This window comes from Bos indicus x Bos taurus, chromosome 23 (genome assembly GCF_003369695.1).
Source record: "Bos indicus x Bos taurus breed Angus x Brahman F1 hybrid chromosome 23, Bos_hybrid_MaternalHap_v2.0, whole genome shotgun sequence".
Lineage (NCBI taxonomy): Eukaryota > Metazoa > Chordata > Mammalia > Artiodactyla > Bovidae > Bos > Bos indicus x Bos taurus.
This window is the reverse complement of record NC_040098.1, coordinates 46,184,013-46,208,887: the sequence shown is the minus strand read 5'-3', so window position 1 is coordinate 46,208,887 and position 24,875 is coordinate 46,184,013. Positions and strand designations below refer to the sequence as shown.

The 24,875-nt window shown below is 42.9% G+C and overlaps 2 protein-coding genes across 2 annotated transcripts; one reads left to right on the top strand and one right to left on the bottom strand.

Annotated features, from left to right (window-relative positions):
* Window positions 1-1,051: 1,051 nt before the first annotated feature.
* LOC113881272 (translation initiation factor IF-2-like) lies at window positions 1,052-2,798 on the bottom strand. The gene is made up of 3 exons (XM_027524180.1): window positions 2,641-2,798; window positions 1,826-2,389; window positions 1,052-1,602 (listed from the first exon to the last, which is right to left on the bottom strand). The coding sequence occupies exons 2-3, from the start codon at window positions 2,176-2,178 to the stop codon at window positions 1,563-1,565; spliced, it is 393 nt and encodes a 130-aa protein (XP_027379981.1). The 5' UTR covers window positions 2,179-2,389; window positions 2,641-2,798; the 3' UTR covers window positions 1,052-1,562.
* SMIM13 (small integral membrane protein 13) lies at window positions 2,129-23,515 on the top strand. Its single transcript, XM_027524179.1, has 2 exons — window positions 2,129-2,335; window positions 19,110-23,515. Exons 1-2 carry the CDS (start codon window positions 2,260-2,262, stop codon window positions 19,295-19,297), a joined length of 264 nt encoding a protein of 87 aa, XP_027379980.1. The 5' UTR covers window positions 2,129-2,259; the 3' UTR covers window positions 19,298-23,515.
* The last annotated feature ends 1,360 nt before the right edge of the window (window positions 23,516-24,875 follow it).

The window sequence follows — 24,875 nt, the reverse complement described above, 5'->3', positions numbered from 1 at the left end:
GGTTGATTTCTGTTGATGCAGAAGGTTCGGCATAATGCAAATACTCAGTGCACAGTAATGGGGAAAGAGGAGGCCGAAGGCCAGAGGTAAGTTGTTCACATTTTTCCTGTCTTCCCATAAAATACGAATTTTATTTCACACTGGGTTGGCCTTTTGGTGGGGGTTGAGTCAAAAGACACAACCAAACCAAAGAATGGCATTAGGAAGTATTTATTATTTGCAGCAAGTAAGGAGAGCACTGAGGATTTCCCCCAAAGCAGTGTCTTCCTGAACAGAACTGGGAAAGTTTTAAGCTAAGGGAATATGCATATTTGTCAAGGGGCTTGGGAGGCCAACAGAGTCTAGCTTTAGTTGGACTGAAAACCAGAGTCAAAAAAAGTCAACATCCGCCCATAGGGCAATCTGGTGGTTGAGTGCCTCAAGGGGGTTTGAATTTTGCAAAACACCTCAAGAAAGCGCTTCAGGCTAATGAGAACTATTAGAACTGGGAGTTTACAAATGATTTATTATCTTTGCTATTGTTACTTCTATTGCCTGATAATAGACTTTTGTTCCTTGCAGTTCTGGGCGGGGGGGGGGGGGGGGGGGGGGGGGGGGCCGATGGGGGGTGGGGGCGGGCGATGGCCAGGTGAAGATCACAAAAACTTGTTTACTGTTCAGTCTGTCCCACTCTTTAGGACCCCGATGACTGCAGGTTTCACTGTCCTTCACCATCCCCGAGTTCGCTCAAACTCACGGGGTCACAGAGTCGGACATGACTAAGTGCCTAACACTACACTACTAAATGGCCATTGAGTCGGTGATGATCACAAAATAGCTTAGGCCAAAAATGGCTTCTGTTCTCTTCCTCAGCGGACCCTCTACCTCGCCTGCTAGGAAGAGGCCAGGGGAAAGAAATCAGTAGAAGACTGGAGAGGTATGTCAGGGAGCAACCGACTTATAGGAAATCCTGAAGGCTATACCTGGCTCCTTCTAAAAGTCCAATACACATTTATCCTCATTTCTTCTGGGGCCACCTCCTTAAGGAATGAGTGTCATCTGGCGGAATTGAGGAGTTTTAATTTCAGAGGACAGTAATTGAGATCATTACATCGTCCTCTTTCGTGGTGTATTTGAGCCAGTGCGGCAAAATCCTCACTTGTGGGTCATCTGTCACTTGGTCTCAAGAAGGCGGCTGAATAAAATTCACAACTCAGGCGAATTAAGGGCAAAGCTGAGGTCCATAAGTCCCTCGCGGGCCGTTTCCGAAATACATTATCTATGAAAACATATAACAACATCTATTACGGGGGGAAAGGGAGATTGCATGCCTCTGGCCCCTCTCTTTGGCAGGGAAGCAGGTCTCTCCTCAAAAGTCCCAAGTATCCAACTCTCGCCGCCAGCAACAGGGTTAGGTTCACGAGCAACCAGTTTTTCAGGCAGCTGCGTCCCCTTTCTTCCTTCTTCGTGGTTCTTCGGTCACGGTGGCTTCCAACAGAACGACTCTCTGTGTCTCAAATCAGCACGGCGCTTTGGCACACCGCGGGAGGGGTAGACCACTGCACGGATTCCGAGAACCGCAGTCAGTAGGCAGAGGTTGGGCTTGAGGGAAAAAACCGTAGGCTGAGGGAGGGAGAAGGAAAGCAACTGCGTTGGCGGTGCATTCTGGGAGTTGTAGTCCCCGTGAGGGCGGCCTCCTCAAGGCTCCTGCGGGCTCTGCACTCCATCTCCCAGCAGGCCCCGCGTCGCAGAGGCGGCGAGCGGTGGGGGCGCCGAGTGACGAGCTGCCGCAGGGGGAGGGGGCCTGGGGCGGAGAAGCGCTGCGGACGCCGCGAGGAGACGTTACCTGCCATCTGCGAGGGGAGCCGAGGGACTCTCGGGCGGGCGACCGCGAGGGTCAGGCGGCCGCCGTACGCTCCTGTGCTCGCCCTCTGTCCGCCTCAGGGGCTCGCGGCGTCCGCCATGGAAGCACATCCGGCCGCCTCCGGGGTCTCCCGGAGCCGCGTCCCCGGGTCCCCGGAGCGATGAGCGAGTAGGGACGCCCCCACGCTCCGCCTCCCGCCCGCCATCGGTCGGCTGCCCTGAGAGGGACCGCGCGGGCCGGCCGCCGGCCGCGGGGCAGCCCCCGCGCCGCCCCGCCCCGTCCCGCCTCCCGGGGGCGCTGCCTGCGGGTGGGGGCGGGGGGCGTCCGCCGCTCATGCCGCCCAGGCCGCTGAAGCCCCCGCCGCGCCGCCCTCCCGCCTGCCCGCCCGCGCCCGCCGCCGCCCCGCCGCCCCCAAGATGTGGCACAACGTGGGGCTGACCCTGTTGGTGTTTGTGGCCACGCTGCTGATCGTGCTGCTGCTGATGGTGTGCGGTGAGTGGGTAGTTAACACCCGCCGACTCGGCTCCTCCTGCCGACTGGCTGGTTCTGTCTCTCGTTTTTAAAAGAGAAAAAAAGAAAAAAGACGACCTGGGTAGGCACGTGACGAAAATCCATCGGTTCTCCACTTGCCCCTCGGGAGTGAGCCCGGAGCTGGGTACCCCTGCCCACCGCGGGCCCGCTGGCGTCCCGCAGAGGAGGGAGCCGGGTCCAGCGTTGGGCGTGTGGACCCGGGATTAAGCCTGGCCGCCGCAGCGCCTCGATCGCCACCCTTGTCACAGATCAGCCCAAATCCTCACCTTGGCCTGTTTGCGAAGGTGCAGTGATCGGTTCGTCCTCTTTCTGTCTTTTTACGTGTTCTGACTCTCGATGATAAAGCGAGGGAGGTTTCATTACCTTCCTTGAACCAGAGGCAGAAGCAAGAGCTGGTTTTGCAGCACGCGTGAGGTTGTGTGCTTGAAGTTTAGGCGTAAGCTGAATTCCAAACAGCAGTGTCGAGACGAGGCAGAAATTAAAAAACACCGGCTATATTAAACTTCCAGGGTCAGGTAACCTAACTCTTAGTTCTGTAGTAATGGTGCTATTTTGTTTGCTGTGATTTTTTTTTTTTTTCCCCTTCCCCTCCATGGAATGAGACGACGTGAAACTTTTTTTCTCAAGGTAATTTTAGCGCAATTGTAGATCTTTTTTTTTCTTTCTTTCTAATACACTATAACTGGTAGCTACACCCTCTTCTCCTTCTGCCCTCAATCTTTCCCAGCATCAGGGACTTTTCCAATGAGTCCTCTGTCGCATCAGATGACCAAAATACTATTGGATGGCATCACCAATGCAATGAACGTGAACTTGGGCAAAATCTGGGAAATGGTGGGGGACAGGGAGGCCAGGCATGCTGCAGTCCATGCAGTTGCAAAGAGTGGGACAGGACTGGGCGACTGAACAACAACAAACAACAGCAGATAGCCACAGCTCTCTTAGCAAAGGGACTGAGCAACTGTGAACATTTGGGAAAGTGTTTACAACCAGATGTCAGTGAGTTTGCTTTTTCATAATTATCATATTGAAGTATGGATTCAGGTTGATGCAATAATTGGTTAGTATTCAAAATACGGGGCTTATTCATTACCTGATTAATGCACCAAGTGCTCAGCGTCAGCTGTGTTTGGAGACATTTAGGCATGTACATATATGTATATTTGTATTTATATACTTGTATGTGTATTTTAAATTTTCTTTTACATGACCATATACATGTGTATAGATAAACTTGTGTGTATATACTTGTTTGTATATTTTTAGTTTTCTTGCTTTTACTAAGGCTTAGAGCTACTAAGGTTAGAGCTAACTTCTAACTTACAAGCTTTTCTGATGATAAAGCAATTGGAAGGCCTTTCTCAACTTCCTGCCTGTGATGTCAGGATTTGGGGCTACTTGCAGATGTTTAGGATCCTTGAAATAAGGAAAACCAAATCTTTGTGGTTTGTGTGGTTATGAGGAAGGAGATAAACATACTCTCCTTTCTGATTTGAACATGCAAACTACCTGGAGATGGCAATGCACCACGTGAACCATACACCACTTCCTTGTTCTTCCGTTGCTAAGTCGTGTCTGGCTCTTTGGGACCCAATGGACTGCAGCACACCTGTCTGTCCTTCACTATCTCCCGGAGTCTGCTCAAACTCATGTCCACTGAGTCTGTGATGCCATCCAGCCATCTCATCCTCTGCCGCTCCCTTCTCATCATTTTATAGAGTATTTGCCAAACTTGCCTTTGAGACCTCAAAATTCCTATTTGCTACATATTCAGACTTGCTCTCTCAGTCTCCAGTAGCCGTTTGACTTAAATTCTACTCATTTTTCTAAAAGTACCCTGCCCTTTGACTTCAAAAAACAATGTGGAATGAGAGGTGAGGTGTGCCAAGTAAAAGAATGCCGTATTTTGATTGGAGTGGTTGAGACTAATAGCTGTAAGAAGTAATCTGAGCACTTTTTTGTTGGGAGAGTGAATTTTGGGGTAGCTTCATGTTTTGGCTAGTGGGGGAGCCTGGGGCTTAGGGAGGGGGAGGGATGGATCCTACCAGATTTGAGAGAAAACTAAGTCTGCTGTAACAATATAGACATTAAACCACAGAAATTAATTTTCTTACAGTCTGGAGGCTAGAAGTTCAAGCAGGGTTACTTTCATGGTGTCAGCAGGGTTAATTTCCTCTGATCCTCTCTACTTGACTTACAGATGACCATCTTCTCCCTGTGTCTTAACCTTTCATCTGTGCGTGTGTCTATGTCCTCAGTTCAGTTCAGTTCAGTCGCTCAGTCGTGTCCGACTCTTTGTGACCCCATGAATCGCAGCACGCCAGGCCTCCCTGTCCATCACCAACTCCCGGAGTTCACTCAAACTCATGTCCATCAAGTCGGTGATGCCATCCAGCCATCTCATCCTCTGTCATCCCCTTTTCCTCCTGCCCCCAATCCCTCCCAGCATCAGAGTCTTTTCCAATGAGTCAGCTCTTCGCATGAGGTGACCAAAGTACTGGAGTTTCAGCTTTAGCATCCTTCCTTCCAAAGAACACCCAGGGCTGATCTCCTTCAGAATGGACTGGTTGGATCTCCTTGCAGTCCAAGGGACTCTCAAGAGTCTTCTCCAACACCACAGTTCAAAAGCATCAATTCTTCGGCGCTCAGCTTTCTTCACAGTCCAACTCTTGGCGTCCATGCATGACCGCTGGAAAAACCATAGTCTTAACTAAACGGACCTTTGTTGACAAAGTAATGTCTCTGCTTTTCAATATGCTGTCTAGGTTGGTCATAACTTTTCTTCCAAGGAGTAAGCGTCTTTTAAATTTCATGGCTGCAATCAACATCTGCAGTGATTTTGGAGCCCCCCAAAAATAAAGTCTGACACTGTTTCCGCTGTTTCCCCACATATTTCCCATGACTATGTCCTAATCTTATGTAATAAGAGCACCAGTCATATTGGATTAGGGCCCCATCCTTATCAATTTATTTAACCTTTAAATAAACCTTTAAAGGCTTTGCCTCCAAATACAGTCACATTAGGGATTAAAAATCAATGACCTGGGTCTGCCCCAAGAAATGCATAGCCTGAAAGAACTCTGACTGGTTCTTTCACATAGTGAATTCTGATTTTCAAATTTCAGGTTCCTTAGGGAGGTCTTCCTTCTCCTATCTGTTGGTTGTACTTTCTTGCCTCTCATTCTTTCTAAAAATATTTTCCACTCCTACTATTCACTGAAACTGCTGTTGTCAAGGTCAGTAGCAAATGGCCTCTGTATCACCAAGTCCATGGTCACTTTTGAGTTCTAATTCTCTTTATCCTCACAGACTCATTCTGTACAGGTGAGCATTCTTCCCAAGAAGCATTTCTTGTGGCTTCTGTACACTCTACCTTCATGGTGTTCTTCCTACCATAGTGGTTAATTGTTTTATCTTTTCCTGTCTTCCCATCCTCTAGAATTTAACTCTTTTTGACTAAATCTATGATAGGAAATGTTTTACATTATTCCCAGTACATTCATAAGTATGTAAATTACATGTATCAATCAGTTTATATGTACATGTATCTGTCTACCTACCATCGCTCTTATCGCTGAAATAAAAATTTTGCAGACTAGGACTTGGCCATTACTCCATGAGATGCATGCTATTTTCTACACTCCTATAATACATTGTGTTATAGTAAAAATAAATATATATTTCTGTTTTCACCTTCCTTCCATTCTGTCCCTTATCTTGTTCTAAAGATTTAAATAGTAACTGTAAGTAATGACTAGCATTGATATCTCCAGCTATCATGACTCTCCCGCACCCTAGGTTCATGCCTCAGTACTCTGACTTGGAGATCTAATAACCAGCTCAAACTAAACACATCTAAAACAGAACTTCATTTCTACAACCTGTTTGTTCCTCCCTGCTCACATGTTATCAGCAGCCAGGGACTTGGGTGTCATTCTTGGATTTTCCCGTTCCTTACAAATACTCCATCTGGAAGTCACTTCAGTTTTGTCTCTCTCTCTCTCTTTTTTTTTTTTTGCCTTCCAGTGTTACTGAGCTATAATTGACATACAGCACTGTATAAATTTGGAGCTTCCCAGGTGGCTCAGTAGTAAAGAATCTGCCTGCAATGTAGGAGATGAAGGTTTGAACCTTGGGTTGGGAAGATCCCCTGGAGAAGGGAATGGCAACCCACTCAGATATTCTTGCCTGGAGAATCCTGTGGACAGAAGAGACTGGTGGGCTACAGACCATGGGGTCACAAAATAGTTGGACACGCCTGAGCGACTTAACAACAATTGTAGAGATCTAAGGAGTGCAACTTAATTGATTTACACACATCATGAAATTATTATCATAGTAAGTTTGGTGAATATCCATCATCTCATAGATATGGAAGTAAACAAATAGAAGAAAATTTTTTCTAGTGATGAGAACTCTCAGATTTACTCACTTAGCTTTCATATAGAACATACATCAGTGTTAATTATATTTGTCTTGTTGTACATTATGTCCCTAGTACTCTTCTTATAACTAGAAATTTATCCCTATATTCAATCCCATCCCTCTCCTCCCCATCAGCCACAGATCTGATCTCTTTTTCTATGAATGTGTTTGTTTTTAAGTACTAATTGACCTACCATACTGTTAATTCCTGTTACAGGATATCGGGATTTGATATTGATATACATTTCAAAGTGATAGCCATGAAAGTCTAGTTATATCTGTCACTGTACAAAGATACTATATAGTTATTGACTTTATTCCCCATGCCGTACAGTTCATACCCATGACTCATTTACTTTGCAACTATAAATTTGTACTTCTTAATCTCTCTCACCTATTTCTCCCTGCCGCACCCCTCCTCCTTTGGCAACCATGTTTGTTCTCTGTGTCTATGACTCTGTTTATGTTTATTTATGGTTGTTCATTTGTTTTGTTTTTTAGATTCCACCTGTAAGTGAAATCATAGAGTGTTTTTCTTTCTCTGGCTTATGACACTAACATAATACCTTTTAGATCTATACGGGTTGTTACAAATGGCAAGATTTCATTTTTTAACCCCTATGGCCGAGTGATACTCCACTGTATACATATACTTACTCTTTGTTATCTGTCCATTTCCCTTTGCACCGACCATCTCAGTTTCAGTCTGGTTGTCAGTTTTGTCTGTGGTGGTTTGACTCTTTGGCCATGGCACTCAGTGGTACAGAGGCTGGCTATATTTTCTGTGTTTGTTTCCTCCAACGAGAGTGTAAAGCTCAGTGGGGACAGGGGCCTTCTTTGGCTTGCTCATTGCTCTGTTCCTGGATCTTGGAGAGTAATGCCTGACATGTAGAGGGCCCTTGTATACTTGAAGTAGAAGTGAAGAAAGATTGCTCTGTATAAATTATTAAATTCCTATTAGAAACACACTCTTAAGTGTAGTACAAACCCAGGTTGTCTCAAACTGGATAACCCTTGTATTACTCAGTAACATACACTTAGTGAACTCTTACGTTCAGGTGCTGTGGTGGAGGTCATGAGTATTCAAAAATTAATAAAGCACAATCCCCAGTATACTTTCTTAAATGTCTGGTAGAATTAATTTAGGCCAGGACTTTTCTTTGGGGGGAAGTTTTTAATTACAAACTCAGTATCTTTCATTTGGGTTAATGTTGGGCTATTCCAGTTAACCTGTTTTTTCTTGATTGAGCTTTTGAGTTTGTGTTTTTCAAGCACTGTGTCTGTTTAATCTGAATTAATATTCTCTCATCATTTAATATCTGTAGGATCTGTGATGATGTCTTCTCTTCGTGGTATTGTGTTCTTTCTTTTGCTTATCGTCAGTCTGGGTAGAGGTTTATGAATTTTATTGATCTTTGAAAGAATCAGGATCTTTTTGTTTTACTGATTTTTTTATTTCTTTTTTGGGTGGGATCAAACCATTTTATTGAGGGGCTTCAGGGGAAGAGCGAAAAGCTGGGAGGACAATGACATCTGACATCCTTCTCTGAGTCATCTGCCCAGCTCCTCAGATGCTGAAAGGCTGATTTTTTTATTTCTTGTCCAAATTTTATTTCATTGGCTTATGTTTATTTTCTTCTATTTATTTTGATTTTAATTTGTACTTCTAGTTTCTTATGGTAGAAACTTAGATTATTGATTTTAAACTATTCTTATTTAAAAAGATAAAAATAGATATTTAATGATGTAAATTTCTTTTTAAGTATTAGTTTTGATTTTTTTTTAGAAAAAAACTTTATTTGGTTCAAAATATTTTTTAGTTTCACTTGTGATTTCTCCTTTGAATTGTGAGTTATTTAGGACATTTCTTTTTTTCCCCCTATATATCATTTTATCATTTTCTAGTTACATTTTATTATAGTGAGAAAATGTATCTTGTATCATAGAATTTAAGAAGGTTTACACTTAATGGGCTTCCCTGGTGGCTCAGATGGTAAAGAATCTGCCAGCAATGTGGGAGACCTGGGTTTGATCCCTGGGTTGGAAGATCCCCTGGAGAAGGGAACGGCAGCCCACTCCAGTATTCTGGCCTGGAGAATCCTGTGGACATGTATATATGTCCATGGGGTCACAAAGAGTCAGACACAACTGAGCGACTTTTACTTTCACTCTTAATGAGACTAATTCATGGTCTCTTTTGATGAATGTTCCACATATGCCTGAAAAGAATGTTTGTTCTGCTGTTATTGAGTGGAATGTTCTGTACCTGTCAGAGCTTGGTTGATAACATTGTTTGATATTCAGTGTTATCACTGTGGTTGATAGCATTGTTCAGCAGTTCTGTTTATCAGCTATTGTGTAGGAATCTTAGGAGCTCTGAGATGGGTCAACTGGTGAAAGTCATTAAATCCTTAAGTTTATGGTACTTTTGGTGTGTATTGAGGGTGGGGGTTGGAGGATGGAAGTTTAATAGTTTGTGTGGGATTTCTACTCTGTATTCTAAAACATAGAAGAAGCAGAAGAAAAAGTAGATAAGCCATACATTTTCCTTCCTTAAGGAACACTTGTCGTGGGAGGAGGACTGTTATTAATACAGTGACAGATGGAAGTGAATGTGAAATCCTAAAGCAATCACCCAAGAGAGTGCAATACTGAAGAGATAGTATAGTAGAAAGATGTAAAAATTATGTGTTCACGTTGCTTAAAAGGGCTTCCCTGGTGGCTTAGATAGTAAAGAATCTGCCCGCAATGCAGAAGACCCAGGTTTGATCCCCGGGTCAGGGTTGCTTAAAAATGTCAGTGACAGTGGTAATGACCCCTTGTCTGTAGAGTTTGCCCTAGGTGGGGAAGAGACTACAGCCTAAGAGATGGTGACGATGGCTAACCTTTGATGAGTAATTTATAATATACAGGCATTCTCCTTAGCATGTGACACATATTCATTCTCTTTATTACTGTATTGTCTCTTTGAAAGTGTGTGGTGTTGTCTGCATTTTATAGACGAAACTGAGACACATAGAGGTTAACTTGCTCACATTTCAAGTGAGTTGTTGAATTAGGATTCATAGCCAAGCAGTATGGGTGCAAATTTCTTTGAATTAAGAAATTGAAGTGGTAATCCAGTTAACAGTAAGGATGGAAGATGGCGCTGGGAATGTAACAAAGGAAGTAGACAGGAGAGGGTTTATTAGTGTAGAAGCCACAGTAGGGGAGGGCCATCATGCTGCAATACCCTGTTTTCCACCTGCGGGGTGGGGAGGGGATACAGTACCCCTTATGGAAATATGAGCATCAGGAAAAGGAAATGTCGGACGGACATACTTTTTAAAGGTGTCTTCCAGACAACGAGGTAGAGATTCCTTCCTGAGGTTTAAGAAAGGGATAAGTATGGATGAAAAATTTAGTCACATGTAAGAGAGCTCATATTTGGATCTATGGGAGTGTTGTGATAACTGAAAGGAGAGGAAAATTTTAAAAAAAGAAGAGGTTTTAAAGGGAATTTTAAAACTGTCCTTAATTTTCTGGATAACAGGGATTGAGGTGTGGAGGTATTTTGGTTTGACATTGTGTTGGATCAGTGATGGTCCCCCGTGTGTCTTTACAAAAGAGACATGCAGTAGAGGGAGCTTTGTGGGAAGAGTTGAAAGAGCAGGGTTCTGTTTTCACTTTGCCTGTGTCTTGGCCTTGGACATACTACCTTAGAAGTGAGCCTTAGCTGCCTTCTGTGTTAAAAGGGAAAAAAGGTTACAGGATGGAACGTGGAAAAGAGCTTTATACCAATTGAGATTGGTATTGAGCCAGTCAGCTAACCATTTAGATATCATCATGATGGTGGGATTAAGTTAAGACTGGAGAAATGAATCCACAAAGATAGGAATTTTTTTCTACTGCACCCAGGCTTTTTGAACTAGAAAGATCTTGGGTAGGAAGTCATGTTCTCATTTCCTAATTAGTGTTTTGTGTTTTAGCCATACTTTCACTATGAAAATATGAGAAATTTGATGCACTTAAGGAAGAAGAGAACTGGAGAAGGAATGGCAAACCCCTTCAGTATTTTTGCCTTGAGAACCCCATGAACAGTATGAAAAGGCAAAAAGTTAGTACACTGAAAGATGAACTTCCCAGATTGGTAGGTGCCCAACATGCTACTGGAGATCAGTGGAGAAATAACTCCAGAAAGAATGAAGAGTCAGAACCAAAGCAAAAACAACACCCAGTTGTGGATGTGACTGGTGATGGAAACAAAGTCTGATACTGTAAAGAGCAATTTTGCATAGGAATCTGGAATGTTAGGTCCATGAATCAAGGCAAATTGGAAGTGGTCAAACAGGAGAGGCAAGAGTGAACATCAACGTTTTAGGAATCAGCGAACTAAAAGGGACTGGAATGGGTGAATTTAACTCAGATAACCATTATATCCACTACTGTGGGCAAGAATCCCTTAGAAGAAATGGAGTAGCCATCATGGTCAACAAGAGAGTCCAAAATGCAGAACTTGGATGCAATCTCAAAAACGACAGAATGATCTCTGCTCATTTCCAAGGCAAACCATTCAATATCATGGTAATCCAAGTCTATGCCCTGACCAGTAATGCTGAAGAAGCTAAAGTTGAACGGATCTATGAAGACCTACAAGACCTTCTAGAACTAATACCCCAAAAGATGTCCTTTTCATTATAGGGGACTGGAATGCAAAAGTCAGAAGTCAAGAAACACCTGGAGTAACAGGCAAATTTGGCCTTGGAATACAAAATGAAGCAGGGCAAAGGCTAATAGAGTTTTGCCAAGAGAATGCACTGGTCATAGCAAATACCTTCTTCCAACAACAAGAGAAGATTCTGCACCCATGGACATCACCAGATGGTCAACACTGAAATCAGATTGATTATATTCTTTGCAGCCAAAGATGGAGAAGCTCTATACAGTCAACAAAAACAAGACCAGGAGCTGACTGTGGCTCAGATCATGAACTCATTATTGCTAAATTCAGACTTAAAGAAAGTAAGGAAAACCATTAGACCATTCAGGTATGACCTAAATCAAATCCCTTCCGATTATACAGTGGAAGTGAGAAATAATTTCAAGGGATTAGATCTGATAGAATGCCTGAAGAACTATGGACGGAGGTTTGTGACATTGTACAGGAGACAGGGATCAAGACCATCCCTAAGAAGAAGAAATGCAAAAAAGCAAAATGGCTGTCTGAGGAGGCCTTACAAATAGTTGAGAAAAGAAGAGAAGCGAAAGCAAAGGAGAGAAGGAAAGATACACCCATTTGAATGTGGAGTTCCAAAGAATAGCAAGGAGAGATAAGAAAGTCTTCCTCAGTGATCAGCACAAAGAAATAGAGGAAAACAATAGAATAGGAAAGACTAGAGATCTCTTCAAGAAAATTAGAGATACCAAGGGAACATTTCTTGCAAAGATGGGCACTTAAATAAAGGACAGAAATGGTATGGACCTAATAGAAGGAGAAGAGATTAAGAAGAGGTGGCAAGAATACACAGAAGAACTATACAGAAAAGATCTTCAGGACCCAGATAATCACGATGGTATGATCACTCACCTAGAGCCAGACATCCTGGAATGTGAAGTTAAGTGGGCCTTAAGAAGCATCACTATGAACAAACCTAATGGAGGTGATGGAATTCCAGTTGAGCTATTTCAGATCCTAAAAGATGATGCTGTGAAAGTGTTACACTCAATATGCCAGCAAATTTGGAAAACTCAGCAGTGGCCACAGGACTGGAAAATGTCAGTTTTCATTCCAATCCCAAGAAAGGCAATGCCAAAGAATGCTCAAACTACCACACAATTGCGCTCATCTCACATGCTAGTAAAATAATGCTCAAAATTCTCCAAGCGAGGCTTCAGTAGTACGTGAACCGTGAACTTCCAGATGTTCAAGCTGGATTTAGAAAAGGCAGAGGAACCAGAGATGAAATTGCCAACATCTGTTGGATCATCAAAATAGCAAAAGAATTCCAGAAAAACATCTACTTCTGCTTTAAATCTTTGACTGTGTGAACCACAACAAACTGGACCAGACTACCTGACCTACCTCTTGAGAAATCTGTATGCAGGTCAGGAAGCAACAGTGAGAACTGGACATGGAACAACAGACTGGTTCCAAATAGGAAAAGGAGTACATCAAGGCTGTATATTGTCACCCTGCTTATTTAACTTATATGCAGAGTACATCATGGGAAATAGCGGGCTGGATGAAGCACAAGCTGGAATCAAGATTGGAGAAATATCAATAACCTCATATATGCAGATGACACCAACCTTATGGCAGAAAGTGGAGAACTAAAAAGCCTCTTGATGAAAGTGAAAGAGGAGAGTGAAAAAGTAGGGTTAAAACTCACATTCAGAAAACTAAGATCATGGCATCCAGTCCCATCACTTCATGGCAAATAGATGGGGGAACAATGACAGGCTTTATTTTTGGGGGCTCCAGAATCACTCAGATGGTGATTGCAGCCATGAAATTAAAAGATGCTTACTCCTTGGGACCAACTTAGACAGCATATTAAAAAGCAGAGACATTACTTTGCCAACAAAGGTCCATCTACTCAAGACTATGGTTTTTCTAGTAGTCATGTATGGATGTGAGAATTGGACTATAAAGAAAGTTGAATGCCAAAAAATCGATGCTTTTGAACTGTGGTGTTGGAGAAGACTCTTGAGAGTCCCTTGGACTGCAAGGAGATCCAACCAGTCCATCCTAAAGGAAATCAGTCCTGAATATTCATTGGAAGGACTGATGCTGAAGCTCCAATACTTTGGCCACCTGATGTGAAGAACTGACTCATTTGAAAAGACCCTGATGCTGGGAAAGATTGGGTGGGAGGAGAAGGGGACGACAGAGGTTGAGATGGTTGGATGGCATCACCGACTCAATGGACATGGGTTTGGGTGGACTCCGGGAAGTGGTGATGGACAGGGAGGCCTGGCGCATGGGGTCGCAAAGAGTCGGACGTGACTGAGCCACTGAACTGAACTGGTGAGCTCATTCCTCTGATTTGCTGATCCTGCCCTCTTCCATGGTGATGAGTTACTTTGAGCCTTTGTTTTCTTATCTAGAAAATGGGGGTAATGATTCCTAGTCTCACTAGTTCAGAGGGCTAATGAGAGTATTAAATGAAATGTTGAATGTAAAAGCACTTGGTGAACTGAGAACTCTGTGATTACAACTGTCCTCTGGGTTTGTGGCGTGTTGATGGTGATGGTTCATTATTCGGGTTCAACTGCCGTTGCTACCCTTCTGCTGCCAGCACATGTATCTTGCATTGTTGTTGTGTTAGCTGCTCAGTCGTGTCCAACTCTTTTCAACTCCATGGATGTAGCCTGCCAGGCTCCTCTGTCCAGAAATTCTCCAGGCAAGAATACTGGAGTGGGTAGCCATTCCCTTCTCCAGGGGATCTTCCCAACCCAGGGATCGAACCTGGGTCACCTGCATTGGCAGGTGGGTTCTCTACTATTTGAGCCACCAGGGAAGCCCTTTATCTTGCATAGAAAGGCAATATACAGTGCGTTTTCATGGAATGCATCCTCTGAACTAATGCTTGGGTACTGGCACACGCAAGTTGAGTACTTCTGTGCTTATCCCAGGATACACAACCTCTGTTGCCAGCCCGTTTATCTGACACACAGACTTGCCTTTTAAACTGTGAAAAACTGCAGTACTTGTTTAACAATTAGTATACATTTTTGACTATAAGTGCATATAATTTTGTTCAGTCCTTCTCCCTACCCCTTCTTTTTGTTATCCTTCCCTCCCTCCATCCATTTTTCTCTTAGAATCCCAGGACAAGATAGGAGACCCGTGGTCTGTAGAATAAAAATAGGTACAGAGTTTCTGGTGTCTGCATATCAGGTTTGGGTGGGAGGAACTGTATGAGCTACACTTCTACAAGAGGCCCTGTAGGCATTTATTCTTGCCTAAAAAATCTCATGGACAGAGGAGGCTGGCGGGCTACAGTCCGTGGGGTCGCAGAGACTTAGTGACTAAACAGCAGCAGCAGAGGAACTATGAGTACATGTGTGTTACGAATATTTCACCTCTCTCCTGCGCCTCCATTGCTTATCCTTTTCTCCTTTTCCTTGGCCACTTGCTGTACTTGATCTGCTGTAGCACTCATATTTCTTCTTCACGTGACTTCTCTTTTCCGCACCTACCTGTGCATCAGAATCGTCTAGGGCACTTAGAAAGGATGAGCAAGCACAATTCTGGAGACTGATTTGCAGGGTCCGGGTGAGTTGCTGGGAATCTCAAGGCTCCCGAGCAGAGCATGGTGAGTAGCCAGTTTGAGTGATGCACAGTGTGGTCATCACATGTGTAGGGTCATTCCATTGGACAATAAATAAATGCTTTCAAAATTGTTTTCCACTTAGACGCGTTCTTCTCCCTAAAAGGGAGAATAGGACTTCCAGCCTCAGCAAATCCTACCTCACCTGGAGGGAATGTGATGTAGAAAGACAGTCTGTAGTGAACAACAGTTTGGCTATAAAAGATCTGTGAAGAACATTTCCTCACAGTACCTGTCCAGAAGTTAAGAAGTTTGTTGTGGTTTAGTCACCAAGTTGTGTCCAATTCTTTGTGACCCCCTGGACTGTAGCCCGCTGGACTCCTCTGTCCATGGAATTTTCCCAGCCAAGAGTACTGGAGTGGGTTGCCATTTCCTTCTCTGGGGAATCTTTCTGGCCCAGGGATCGAAATTGTGTCTTCCTTGTTGGCAGGTGAATTCTGTACTGTTGAACCACCAGGGAAGCCCACAGAAAAAGCTGTTTTTATTTCCAGGTCTAATGAACATAGCCAGTGACTATTAGCAGTTTTATCTGGCACTGTAGTACCTCTCTTAACTTTTTCTTTGTTAAGTCACACTTTTCCAATTTACCTGTTGGGAGTTTTAATAGTGGTTCTTTTTCCAAAATAAATGTTATGTGGTTGTGTTTCCATTCAAACTGCTTGGCATTTTGAGTGTCATCCTCTGTTCAGACAGTTAACGCTGATGAATGGTCTGTTGCCTAAGCACCAGCTCTTCCCGGCTCTAAGTGCCGGGAGGTAGAACCCCCCTCCCCTGCCGTCTCCCCAGAATTACAGCTGTGTGAGAACTTAGTCTTTACTTGGAGAATAACCTGTGGACTTCCCCGAATCTAGCGAATACCCCTGCAGTTCTTGGTTGTTCAGGTTCACCGCTACAGTTCCCTTTTTAACTTTGATTTCTCACCCTGTCATTACAGTAGCCGTTGAGAAAGGCAGCACAGTGGATGTTTCTTTGGCTGCCCAGAGGATGAGCTCCACATCTGTATTAGGGAGAATCCTCTGCCTCATGATTTTTCGTGGGAAGCAGTATCCCTACCTACATGCTCTTCCATTTGCAACCCTCACTCCACCCAGGCAGAATAGGGAAAAATGAGCTGCTTTTCAGGTTTGCTTAACTGCGGGTGAAGGTAATAATAAAAGAGGTGTGACATGCTTTAGCTGGTGTGGTGGGGAGGGGAGTGTTGTGTGTGGAGGCTGTAACTTGCCACCCCAGCCCCTGGAGTCTCTCTGATTGGCTACCGCATTCTGAATTTTGACTTCAGATTGAATCCTTTACATTGTTTGGTTGCTGGCAGTGATTTTTTTTTTTAAGTCTTTTGTTTTGGATGTGTTTTATTAAAATTGAGAAAGAGTTTGTAATCTCACTGAATGGTCTTTTATTTCTATCTCCCGAGACTGACTGCTGAAGCGGTCTGCAGTTCCTTTCTTGCAGACTCCTATGCTGGGGGACTTGACTTTGTCTGAACCATCCCAAGGGCAAGAGTATTTTATGGTGGGAGCCCCACTGATGACAGCCCTTCCCTCTTCGGTCAGAAGAGTTCCAGTTACTTCCCTTTACATTCTAAATTTCTGCTCATTTTATACCTAATAGCCACTGTTAGAATCTTGGATCTTTATGAGGTCAAGACTATCATCATCATTGATTAAGCTTGCTTATAATTTTCCTGATGGTAAATTCACCTCCATAACATCTATTTAGCACTTAACTTTTAGGTTGAGTTCTCAGAATTAACCTGAGAGGTTTTCCTTGGTATCTTGAAATCACCTGGGCTTATTTAAGCCAATTAATGGTATTTGGGTATTTAAAACAAGAAGTCTACAGAGTTCAGTTCAGTCCAGTCGCTCAGTCGTGTCCGACTTTGCGACCTCGTGGACTGCAGCACGCCAGGCCTCCCTGTCCATCACCAACTGCCGGAGTCTACCCAAACCCATGTCCATTGAGTCGGTAATGCCATCCAACCATCTCATCTTCTGTCGTCCCCTACTCCTCCTGCCCTCAATCTTTCCCAGCATCAGGGTCTTCTTAAATGAGTCAGCTCTTCGCATCAGGTGGCCAAAGTATTGGAGTTTCAGCTTCAACATCAGTCCTTCCAATGAACACCCAGGACTGATCTCCTTTAGGATGGACTGGTTGGATCTCCTTGCAGTCTACAGAGTATGCATGATTTACTTGTTGGTTTCTGATATTTTTCTCCTGATTTTTCTGATTGTCAAAACATTTTTCTATGTCCACTGTGGAAAAATTTTGATATGGACAGAAAAGTATCATAAAAAAGTGTAGGTTCCCCCAATTGACCTATAGATTCAATACAATCCCTGTCAAAATTCTTGCAATTTTTTCCCCCAAAATTGACAAGATAATTCTAAAATGGCACATGGAAATGCAAAAGACTCAAAATAGTCTTGAACAAAGTTCGTGAACTTATACTTTTGATTTTAAAACTAAACACAAAGCTACTATAATCAACATGATGTAGGTATGGCATAAGGATAGGCAGATCAATGGAATAGATCTTTGTGACGCCATGGACTATACAGTCCATGGAATTCTCTAAGCCAGAATACTGGAGTGGGTAGCCGTTCCCTTCTCCAGGGGATCTTCCCAACTCAGGAATTGAACCCAGGTCTCCTGCATTGCAGGTGGATTCTTTTACCAGCTGAGCCACAAGGCAAGCCCAGAAATAAACTGTAACATTTATGATCATTGGAATTTTGACAAAATTGCCAAGACAGTTTAATAGAGGGATGAATAGTCTTTTCAACAAATAGTTCTGCAACAATTTAGTATTCACATGCAAAAGGATTAATTTGGATCTTTTACACCAAAGTTAAATAAAATCAATCAAAGACCTATGTGTAAGAGCTAAAACTAAAAACTCTTAGAATAATGCATAGGCATAAATCTTCATGACCTTGAGTTAGTGGTTCCCTAGATATGGTGCCCAGAAGCATGAGCAACCAAAGAAAAACAAAACAAATGGATTTCATCAAATAAAAACTAACTTAGGCTCCATCATAATTAAAAAACTGTCATACTTCAAAGAACATGATCAAGACAGTGAAAAGACCAGCCCACAGAATGGGGAAAAAATGTTTGCAGATCCTATTTCTGATAAACAACTGGTATCAAGAATATATTTAGAATTCCTACAACTCAATAAAAAGACAAGCTGATTATAAAATGGGCAGAGAGGTTTAATAGACATTCCTCCAAAGAGGATTTACGAATGGCTAGTAAACACAAGAAAGATACGTTCAGCAAGTTTAGTCATTAGTGAAATACGATCATAAAAGCCACTTTGATACACCATTTCATACCTGCTAGGATGACTATAATAAAAAAGGTGGAAAATTGAAAGTCTTGGTGAGGATGTGGAGAAACTGAGAGCCTCTTACATTTCTGATGGGAATGTAAAATGGCACAGCTGCTTTGGACAGGACTTTAGCAATTTCACAGATAGTTACATGAAAGTTACCATATGACCCAGCAGCTCTACCCCGTGGTGTACAGTGAACCCTCGAACAACACGGGTGTGAACTGTGTAGGTCCGCTTATGTGTGAATTTCTTGCCCTGAATTCATACTGCAGTTAAGTGCATGATCTGAGGTTGAATCCTTGGGTGTGGAACCATGGGTATGGTGGGCCTACTGTAAAGTTGCAGATGGATTTTCAAAGGTGAGGGTCTAACCATGGCCTTGTTCAGGGGTCAGTTGTTATATCCAGGAGAAGTGAAAATATGTTAGTGCAGAAGTTTGTGCACTTGGTCATGGGCATCCCGTGTAATCCCAGAGTTTGTCTTTATGCCTTGTCCATAGTAAATGCTTGATAACTGTTTGTTACATAAATTGCAGTCGCTTACACATGTAGATTATGCCTCCTATTTTGTGGTGTACCCCTGACAACACAGAGTTAACTGAAATGCTCTCAGTTGATAATGCTGGGTGTAATAATTTTTCTGAATGTTTTTTATCTCTCTTTAGGTTGGTATTTTGTTTGGCATCTTTTTTTGTCAAAATTCAAGTTTCTTCGGGAACTGGTGGGAGACACCGGATCCCAGGAGGGAGACCGTGAGCCTTCAGGATCTGAGACCGAAGAAGATGCTTCACCGTCTCCGCACAGGATCAGGTCCGCTCGCCAGAGGAGGGCCCCTACCGATGAAGGCCACTGAGCCAGCCAGTCCTGAGATAGCGAATGACCAAGGGTTCTGGGAGTCTCTCTCTGTAATGATGGGGCTTTGCAGTTTGCTAAAGGAGTGAAGAACATTCATTCTTGGATTCTAAGTCCAGTTCAAAAAAAGATTTACATGTAAGCCATATGCAAATAAAGGGAATTTCAACCAAATCGGACCATTGCGGATTTCATCGTTAAGATAATTTTTGCTTATATGCTTCAACATATATACTTTTTATTTGACCCTTGGGCTTCTTTTCTTGCACTGGTATTAATCTGATAAATATTACAGGCTTGAAAAACCATATTTTATTAATGTTAGTTCTGTGCCATGTTTCCCCTCCCCACTCCCCGCCCCCACATCATGCCTTGTCTGAAATTGGGATATATCTCGTGGTTACAGTCAACCAGGCAACAGTCATGATGTAATTACCCTCGCCTGAGCACGTGTGGACCTCAGGCTTGTCATAGCATCATTACTGGTTGTTGGTATCAAATGTGTCAGGTTTAACTGGCTTTTAAAAATGTCTTCAAAAAGATTACACTATGATTCAGCCTTGAAACGAAAAGTCATCGTGTATGCAGAAAAGCACGGGAACAGAGCAGCCGGGCGTGCGTTCCATATCAGCGAAGCAAATATCCGTCGCTGGAGGAGCGACCGAAATTCCATATTTTCCTGTAAAGCCACCACAAAGTGCTTTACGGGACCTAAGAAAGGAAGATACCCGCAGGTAGATGAGGGTGTGCTACATTTTGTCAGTGAGACGCGTGCAAAAGGATTGCCCGTCACACGCCAAGCAATGCAGCTGAAGGCCGGAGAAATTGCCAAAGCCCTCGGAATAGACGAAGCGAAGTTCAAAGCCACCAGAGGCTGGTGTGATCGATTCATGCGTCGAGCAGGACTGTCCTTGAGGCGTCAAACCTCATTGCGTCCAAAGCTCTCCGCTGACGTTAACCATCGGGTGGTGCCCGAGCGCAGTTTAAAGCGGTGCTCTATCACCAGCGCTCTTGACGATGCCCAGAGGGGTGTGGTCTGGAGGAACGCAGACGCCCGTCTGAATGATTCCGAAGAGTTAGACTCAGACTACGACGTTATAGTCATCACTTAACCAGCTTATTTCATCATGCACTTCCTGGATGTGTGCACAAAGGTTGATGCGATAAATACCTGTTTAAAAGCTGTGTTTGACTAAATCAGAAAACCAGACATTCTGCAGAATACAAAAGCATCGTGTCGTAGTTGAATTGGCTGTGTCTCTTCTTGGTGATATTTATGGTGCATCTTACCGTCGATGGTATCTTAGGGAAAAAGAAATAGTCTGTAAATTTATTTTTATTCCTAGGATAGCAACTATTTATTGGGGAACTTAATCCTGACTCTTACCATATCGTTAAAGTAGTTATCCTCTGAGACACATTTTGGAGCATCCTGTTCATGATTCTAGAGTAGAAGTGTGGGGATCTGGGCTCTGTCCTCTTCCTTCAGGAAGGGTAGGCTTCATTACTCCTTGCGCATGGGAGGACTTCACGCTCAAGGCAGGTGCTGAGGAGATACTTCTTCACAGACAGCAATTCAGCGACAAGGCCTCCGAGGCGCTGGGAACTGAGAGAGCGGGTGAGCATGCCTGCTTTACTGTAAAATGGTTCTTGCCCTGTTCCCTTGTTTGTCTTCACTGAACTTTCGACTGAGTGTTTCCTGGGGAAGAGAGCTATGCATTAAAGAACTTTCCCATTTAGTGTTGCCTGCTTTATATGAGAGTGAATTGCAAAGCCAACTTATTTTATTAATCTTAAGTTCTTTTTATTTTAAATGTTTGTTTCTCAAGAACTAGTCATTACAGAATATCACCTCTAATTTGACTGTGTAATTTTGTTTGATACCTCATACTCCATGCTGATAGTTTTATTAACAGTTCATCTGCTCTGCCCCGAGTTGATGAACACCTGTGCTGTCATTGTGGCCCTTTGCATGTACTAAAAGGGAATTCACAGAGTTTAGCTTTACTTTCAATATTTGCTAAGGGGAGCGGTCCCCAGCAGCTGAGAGCGGGGCACCGTCTTTATTTCCTTACTGGATACAGTTTTCTGTCTGTGTGAGTATATTGATCAGGCATTCATTTTAATGCTTTCATACTAGCTAAATATCACATTAAAGTGCTCATCAGGTAGGGGAAAACCTCATGCTTCTTGGTGCTGGGAGGATATTTGAATTGGATTTTTTGCAGGCTGATATTTGGAGCTAAGGATTCTGCTTTGTAGTGAATGTCTTAGGTTAGATAATAGTTGCTGACCAACTTTTTTAGTAGCTGGAAAGCTTCCTATTGTGTCAGTATTAAGACTGATGCCAACATAACCCCTAAAATATGCAAGCTGCTAAGCTGCTAAGTCACTTCAGTCGTGTCCGACTCTGCGACCCCATAGACGGCAGCCCACCAGGCTCCCCCGTCCCTGGGATTCTCCAGGCAAGAACACTGGAGTGGGTTGTCATTTCCTTCTCCAATGCCTGAAAGTGAAAATGAAGTCGCTCAGTTGTGTCCGACTCTTCTCGACCCCATGGACTGAAGCCTACCAGGCTCCTCCGTCCATGGGATTTTCCAGGCAAGAGTACTGGAGTGGGTTGCCATTGCCTTTTCCAAAATATGCAAGGGTCATCCACAAATTAATCCATGAAAAGATATACATGTTGGTATTATTTATTAATATTTATGCTTTTATGGATGTCTTTAAAAATAGAATTTTAAGAAATATTCTGCTTAGCTTGCTTGGGAAGTATGCCCAAAGCATATTAATAGCTCACACTCTGCCATGTTTTAACTCTTAGGAAAGTAAAAAGAAGTTGCTGCTGCCAATATGAGAATTCTACAAACTAATTTCTTTGTTTGAAACATTTTTTCCCCCTGTGCACCTCTTTTCCTAATAGACTCACCATAGTACATACTTCTAAGGCCACTGAGAGAGGCAAAAGAAATCGTTACCACAGAGTTACCTGTGTGATACAGCGTTTTTGCTTTTCCTGTTTTAGTGTTTTTGTAGCTGAACTTACTGAGCTCATCATAAGTGCATTTTCAGTTTCTTAGTAGTCTGTGGTTGATTTTGAAGCTTGGAGGGTTCAGAGCATGAAAAAAAAAAAAACAAGTATTAGTCTTGTCTGAATTCTAAAACGAGGGGACTTTGGTGGGTGCTTTCATTTCTGTCCAGCCAACCACTTACAAATCGTTTTTCTTCTTTTGCTTCTGAAACTTCTGTGAAAATTGCGTGTATCAGATTTATTGGTAGCATTGCTCCGATTTCAAGGCCAAAAGACACTAAATATTTGTGTGACGCTGTTAAATAAAGTTTTTAAGATTTACATTCATCCAGTGGGTCTCTGTAGTGATGTTTTGTGGTGGATAGCCAGTTTACATGCTGACCTATTTCTTTAATGTTATCAGATTTAAAAACAACTTCAACCTGTCATTTTAACTGAAAGTTGGGAATATAGTAAGTAATGGTTTCACCAAATAGGGCATTTTAAACCAAAATGTGTGGAAAGATTTGAAAGTAGTGCATTTTTACTTTTTAGAGTTCCATGCTGCAGTATGTTTAAATTCAGTTTTTCTTAAAAGCTGTGTTTTAATGTAACATGTAACCAGTGTAACGTTAGCTTTTGACTGGTAAACTTGAAGTGCTTTTCTATTTCAGGTTGACTTTAAAAAGCCAATGAGCAGTACTCAGAGGTTATGGATTCTTAAGCAATTAATGGAGTAGTATTTTGATATGGAGTCTAAAATGAAAGCACCTTGTATTGTCTGCTTTTAAAGTATTCTATAGTTTTAACTTAAAGCGTAAAGAGTAACATTTTATCTTATATTAATAAAAATTAACATTTTTCACTTATTAATGTACATGTGTCACTTGCTTCATGACCAGCGTTTATTACCCTTTAAGTTCTATGCATAACCATTCACCAAATACTGCTGCTCTGGTTTCTTGAAGGAAACGGTCTGTGCTATGCTATGGTATGTTGACATCTTGCTGCTTGACAAATAGGTTTATAAGGAATTAGAACTGTGTGTGTTCATAATGCCTTTGTATAACGAGATGAGGAGTCCGTGTAAATGTTATTCGCTGTGAAACAGTTACTTGCTGTTAAAACTGGTCAACACTATGTCTAAAGCTTCTGTGGTTTGTCTGTATGACGTCACTTTACAAAGAATAAATTAAAGTGAAAACAAAAGTTGTGTTTGTTTCACTGATGAAGTATAAGAAGTATGAAGCGTCGCTTGGACGTGAGGGATTGGAAACCAGCCATTTTTACCAGTGGGCTCACCCTTCACCTCATTTGTCAAACTAAGCATCTACAAGAATTAGGACAAGTTAGCAGTAACATTCCTAGTGGATGAAAAGAATGGACTTGGAACCTAAGGACATACAGTGTTAGAACTAGTTTACATTTAACGTTTAGCCCTTTTTTTCTTCTCAGGCTTCATCCTGTATCCTCAAGATTGTTTGGAAGATTGGTTCATCGTAGGTCATGTCTCCCATTTTTTTGGGGTTAACCACCAGGAAGGCTGGCTGAGGGGACTGATGAAAGCCAAGTAAGAACATGGAGGGATGCTTTTTTTTTTTTTAATTCCAGTGTTCTAAGTTTTACTTTAAAGTCTTCAGTAAATCAAAGTTCTAATCAATGACAATATATTTAAACTTTTTTTTTTTTTTTTTTTTTAATTTTTAAATCCTGAACCCTCCTCCCTCCTCCCTCCCCACACCATCCCTCTGGGTCGTCCCAGTGCACCAGCCCCAAGCATCCAGCATCGTGCATTGAACCTGGACTGGCATCTCGTTTCATACATGACGTTTCACATGTTTCAATGCCATTCTCCCAAATCTTCCCACCCTCTCCCTCTCCCACAGAGTCCATAAGACTGTTCTATACATCAGTGTCTCTTTTGCTGTCTCGTATACAGGGTTATCGTTGCCATCTTTCTAAATTCCATATGTATGCGTTAGTATACTGTATTGGTGTTTTTCCTTCTGGCTTACTTCACTCTGTATAATAGGCTCCAGTTTCATCCACCTCATTAGAACTGGTTCAAACGTATTCTTTTTAATGGCTGAGTAATACTCCATTGTGTATATGGAGGGATGCTTTTGAAACCCATTTGAGATGGGAAACCGTGAATTGCTATGGCTGGGTGCCAGGTTTTGATTTTTCCTCCACGGTGCTCAGCTGCGAAGAATGTAGAATGGAAAAAGTGGCCTGTGCCAGGGTCAGGCTTTGTAAGGTAGGGGTGTCTCAAGGGCACGGTCACTCGAGATTGCTGGAGGCTGGCCATGGGGTCTTGGCCGGATCGTAAGGGAAGCCAGATCAGTAAAGCACCAAAAGTGGGGCAAGTGGGAAGGCACAGAGGTGGGAGGTCGTAAGATGCATGTGTATAACCAAACAGAAAATTGGGTTGGAGGCTAGGATTTTGGAGGGGAAGCAACCACAGAAAAGGGGAATCTGAGAACTGTGACGCATCCTAGGGTGTTGTGAAGGCCATCAGCCCGGCCACGGATAGTTCTGCCTGATGGCTGGAGTCAGGATGGAGAAGGGG

Coding starts and splice junctions, on each gene's coding strand:
- LOC113881272 (XM_027524180.1), bottom strand. CDS start 2,178: ATGAGCGGCGGACGCCCCCCGCCCCCACCCGCAGGCAGCGCCCCCGGG. Junction 1,603..1,825: donor GCTCCCCTCGCAGATGGCAG/GTAACGTCTCCT, acceptor TCCCTCCCTCAG/CCTACGGTTTTTTCCCTCAA.
- SMIM13 (XM_027524179.1), top strand. CDS start 2,260: ATGTGGCACAACGTGGGGCTGACCCTGTTGGTGTTTGTGGCCACGCTG. Junction 2,336..19,109: donor GCTGCTGCTGATGGTGTGCG/GTGAGTGGGTAG, acceptor ATCTCTCTTTAG/GTTGGTATTTTGTTTGGCAT.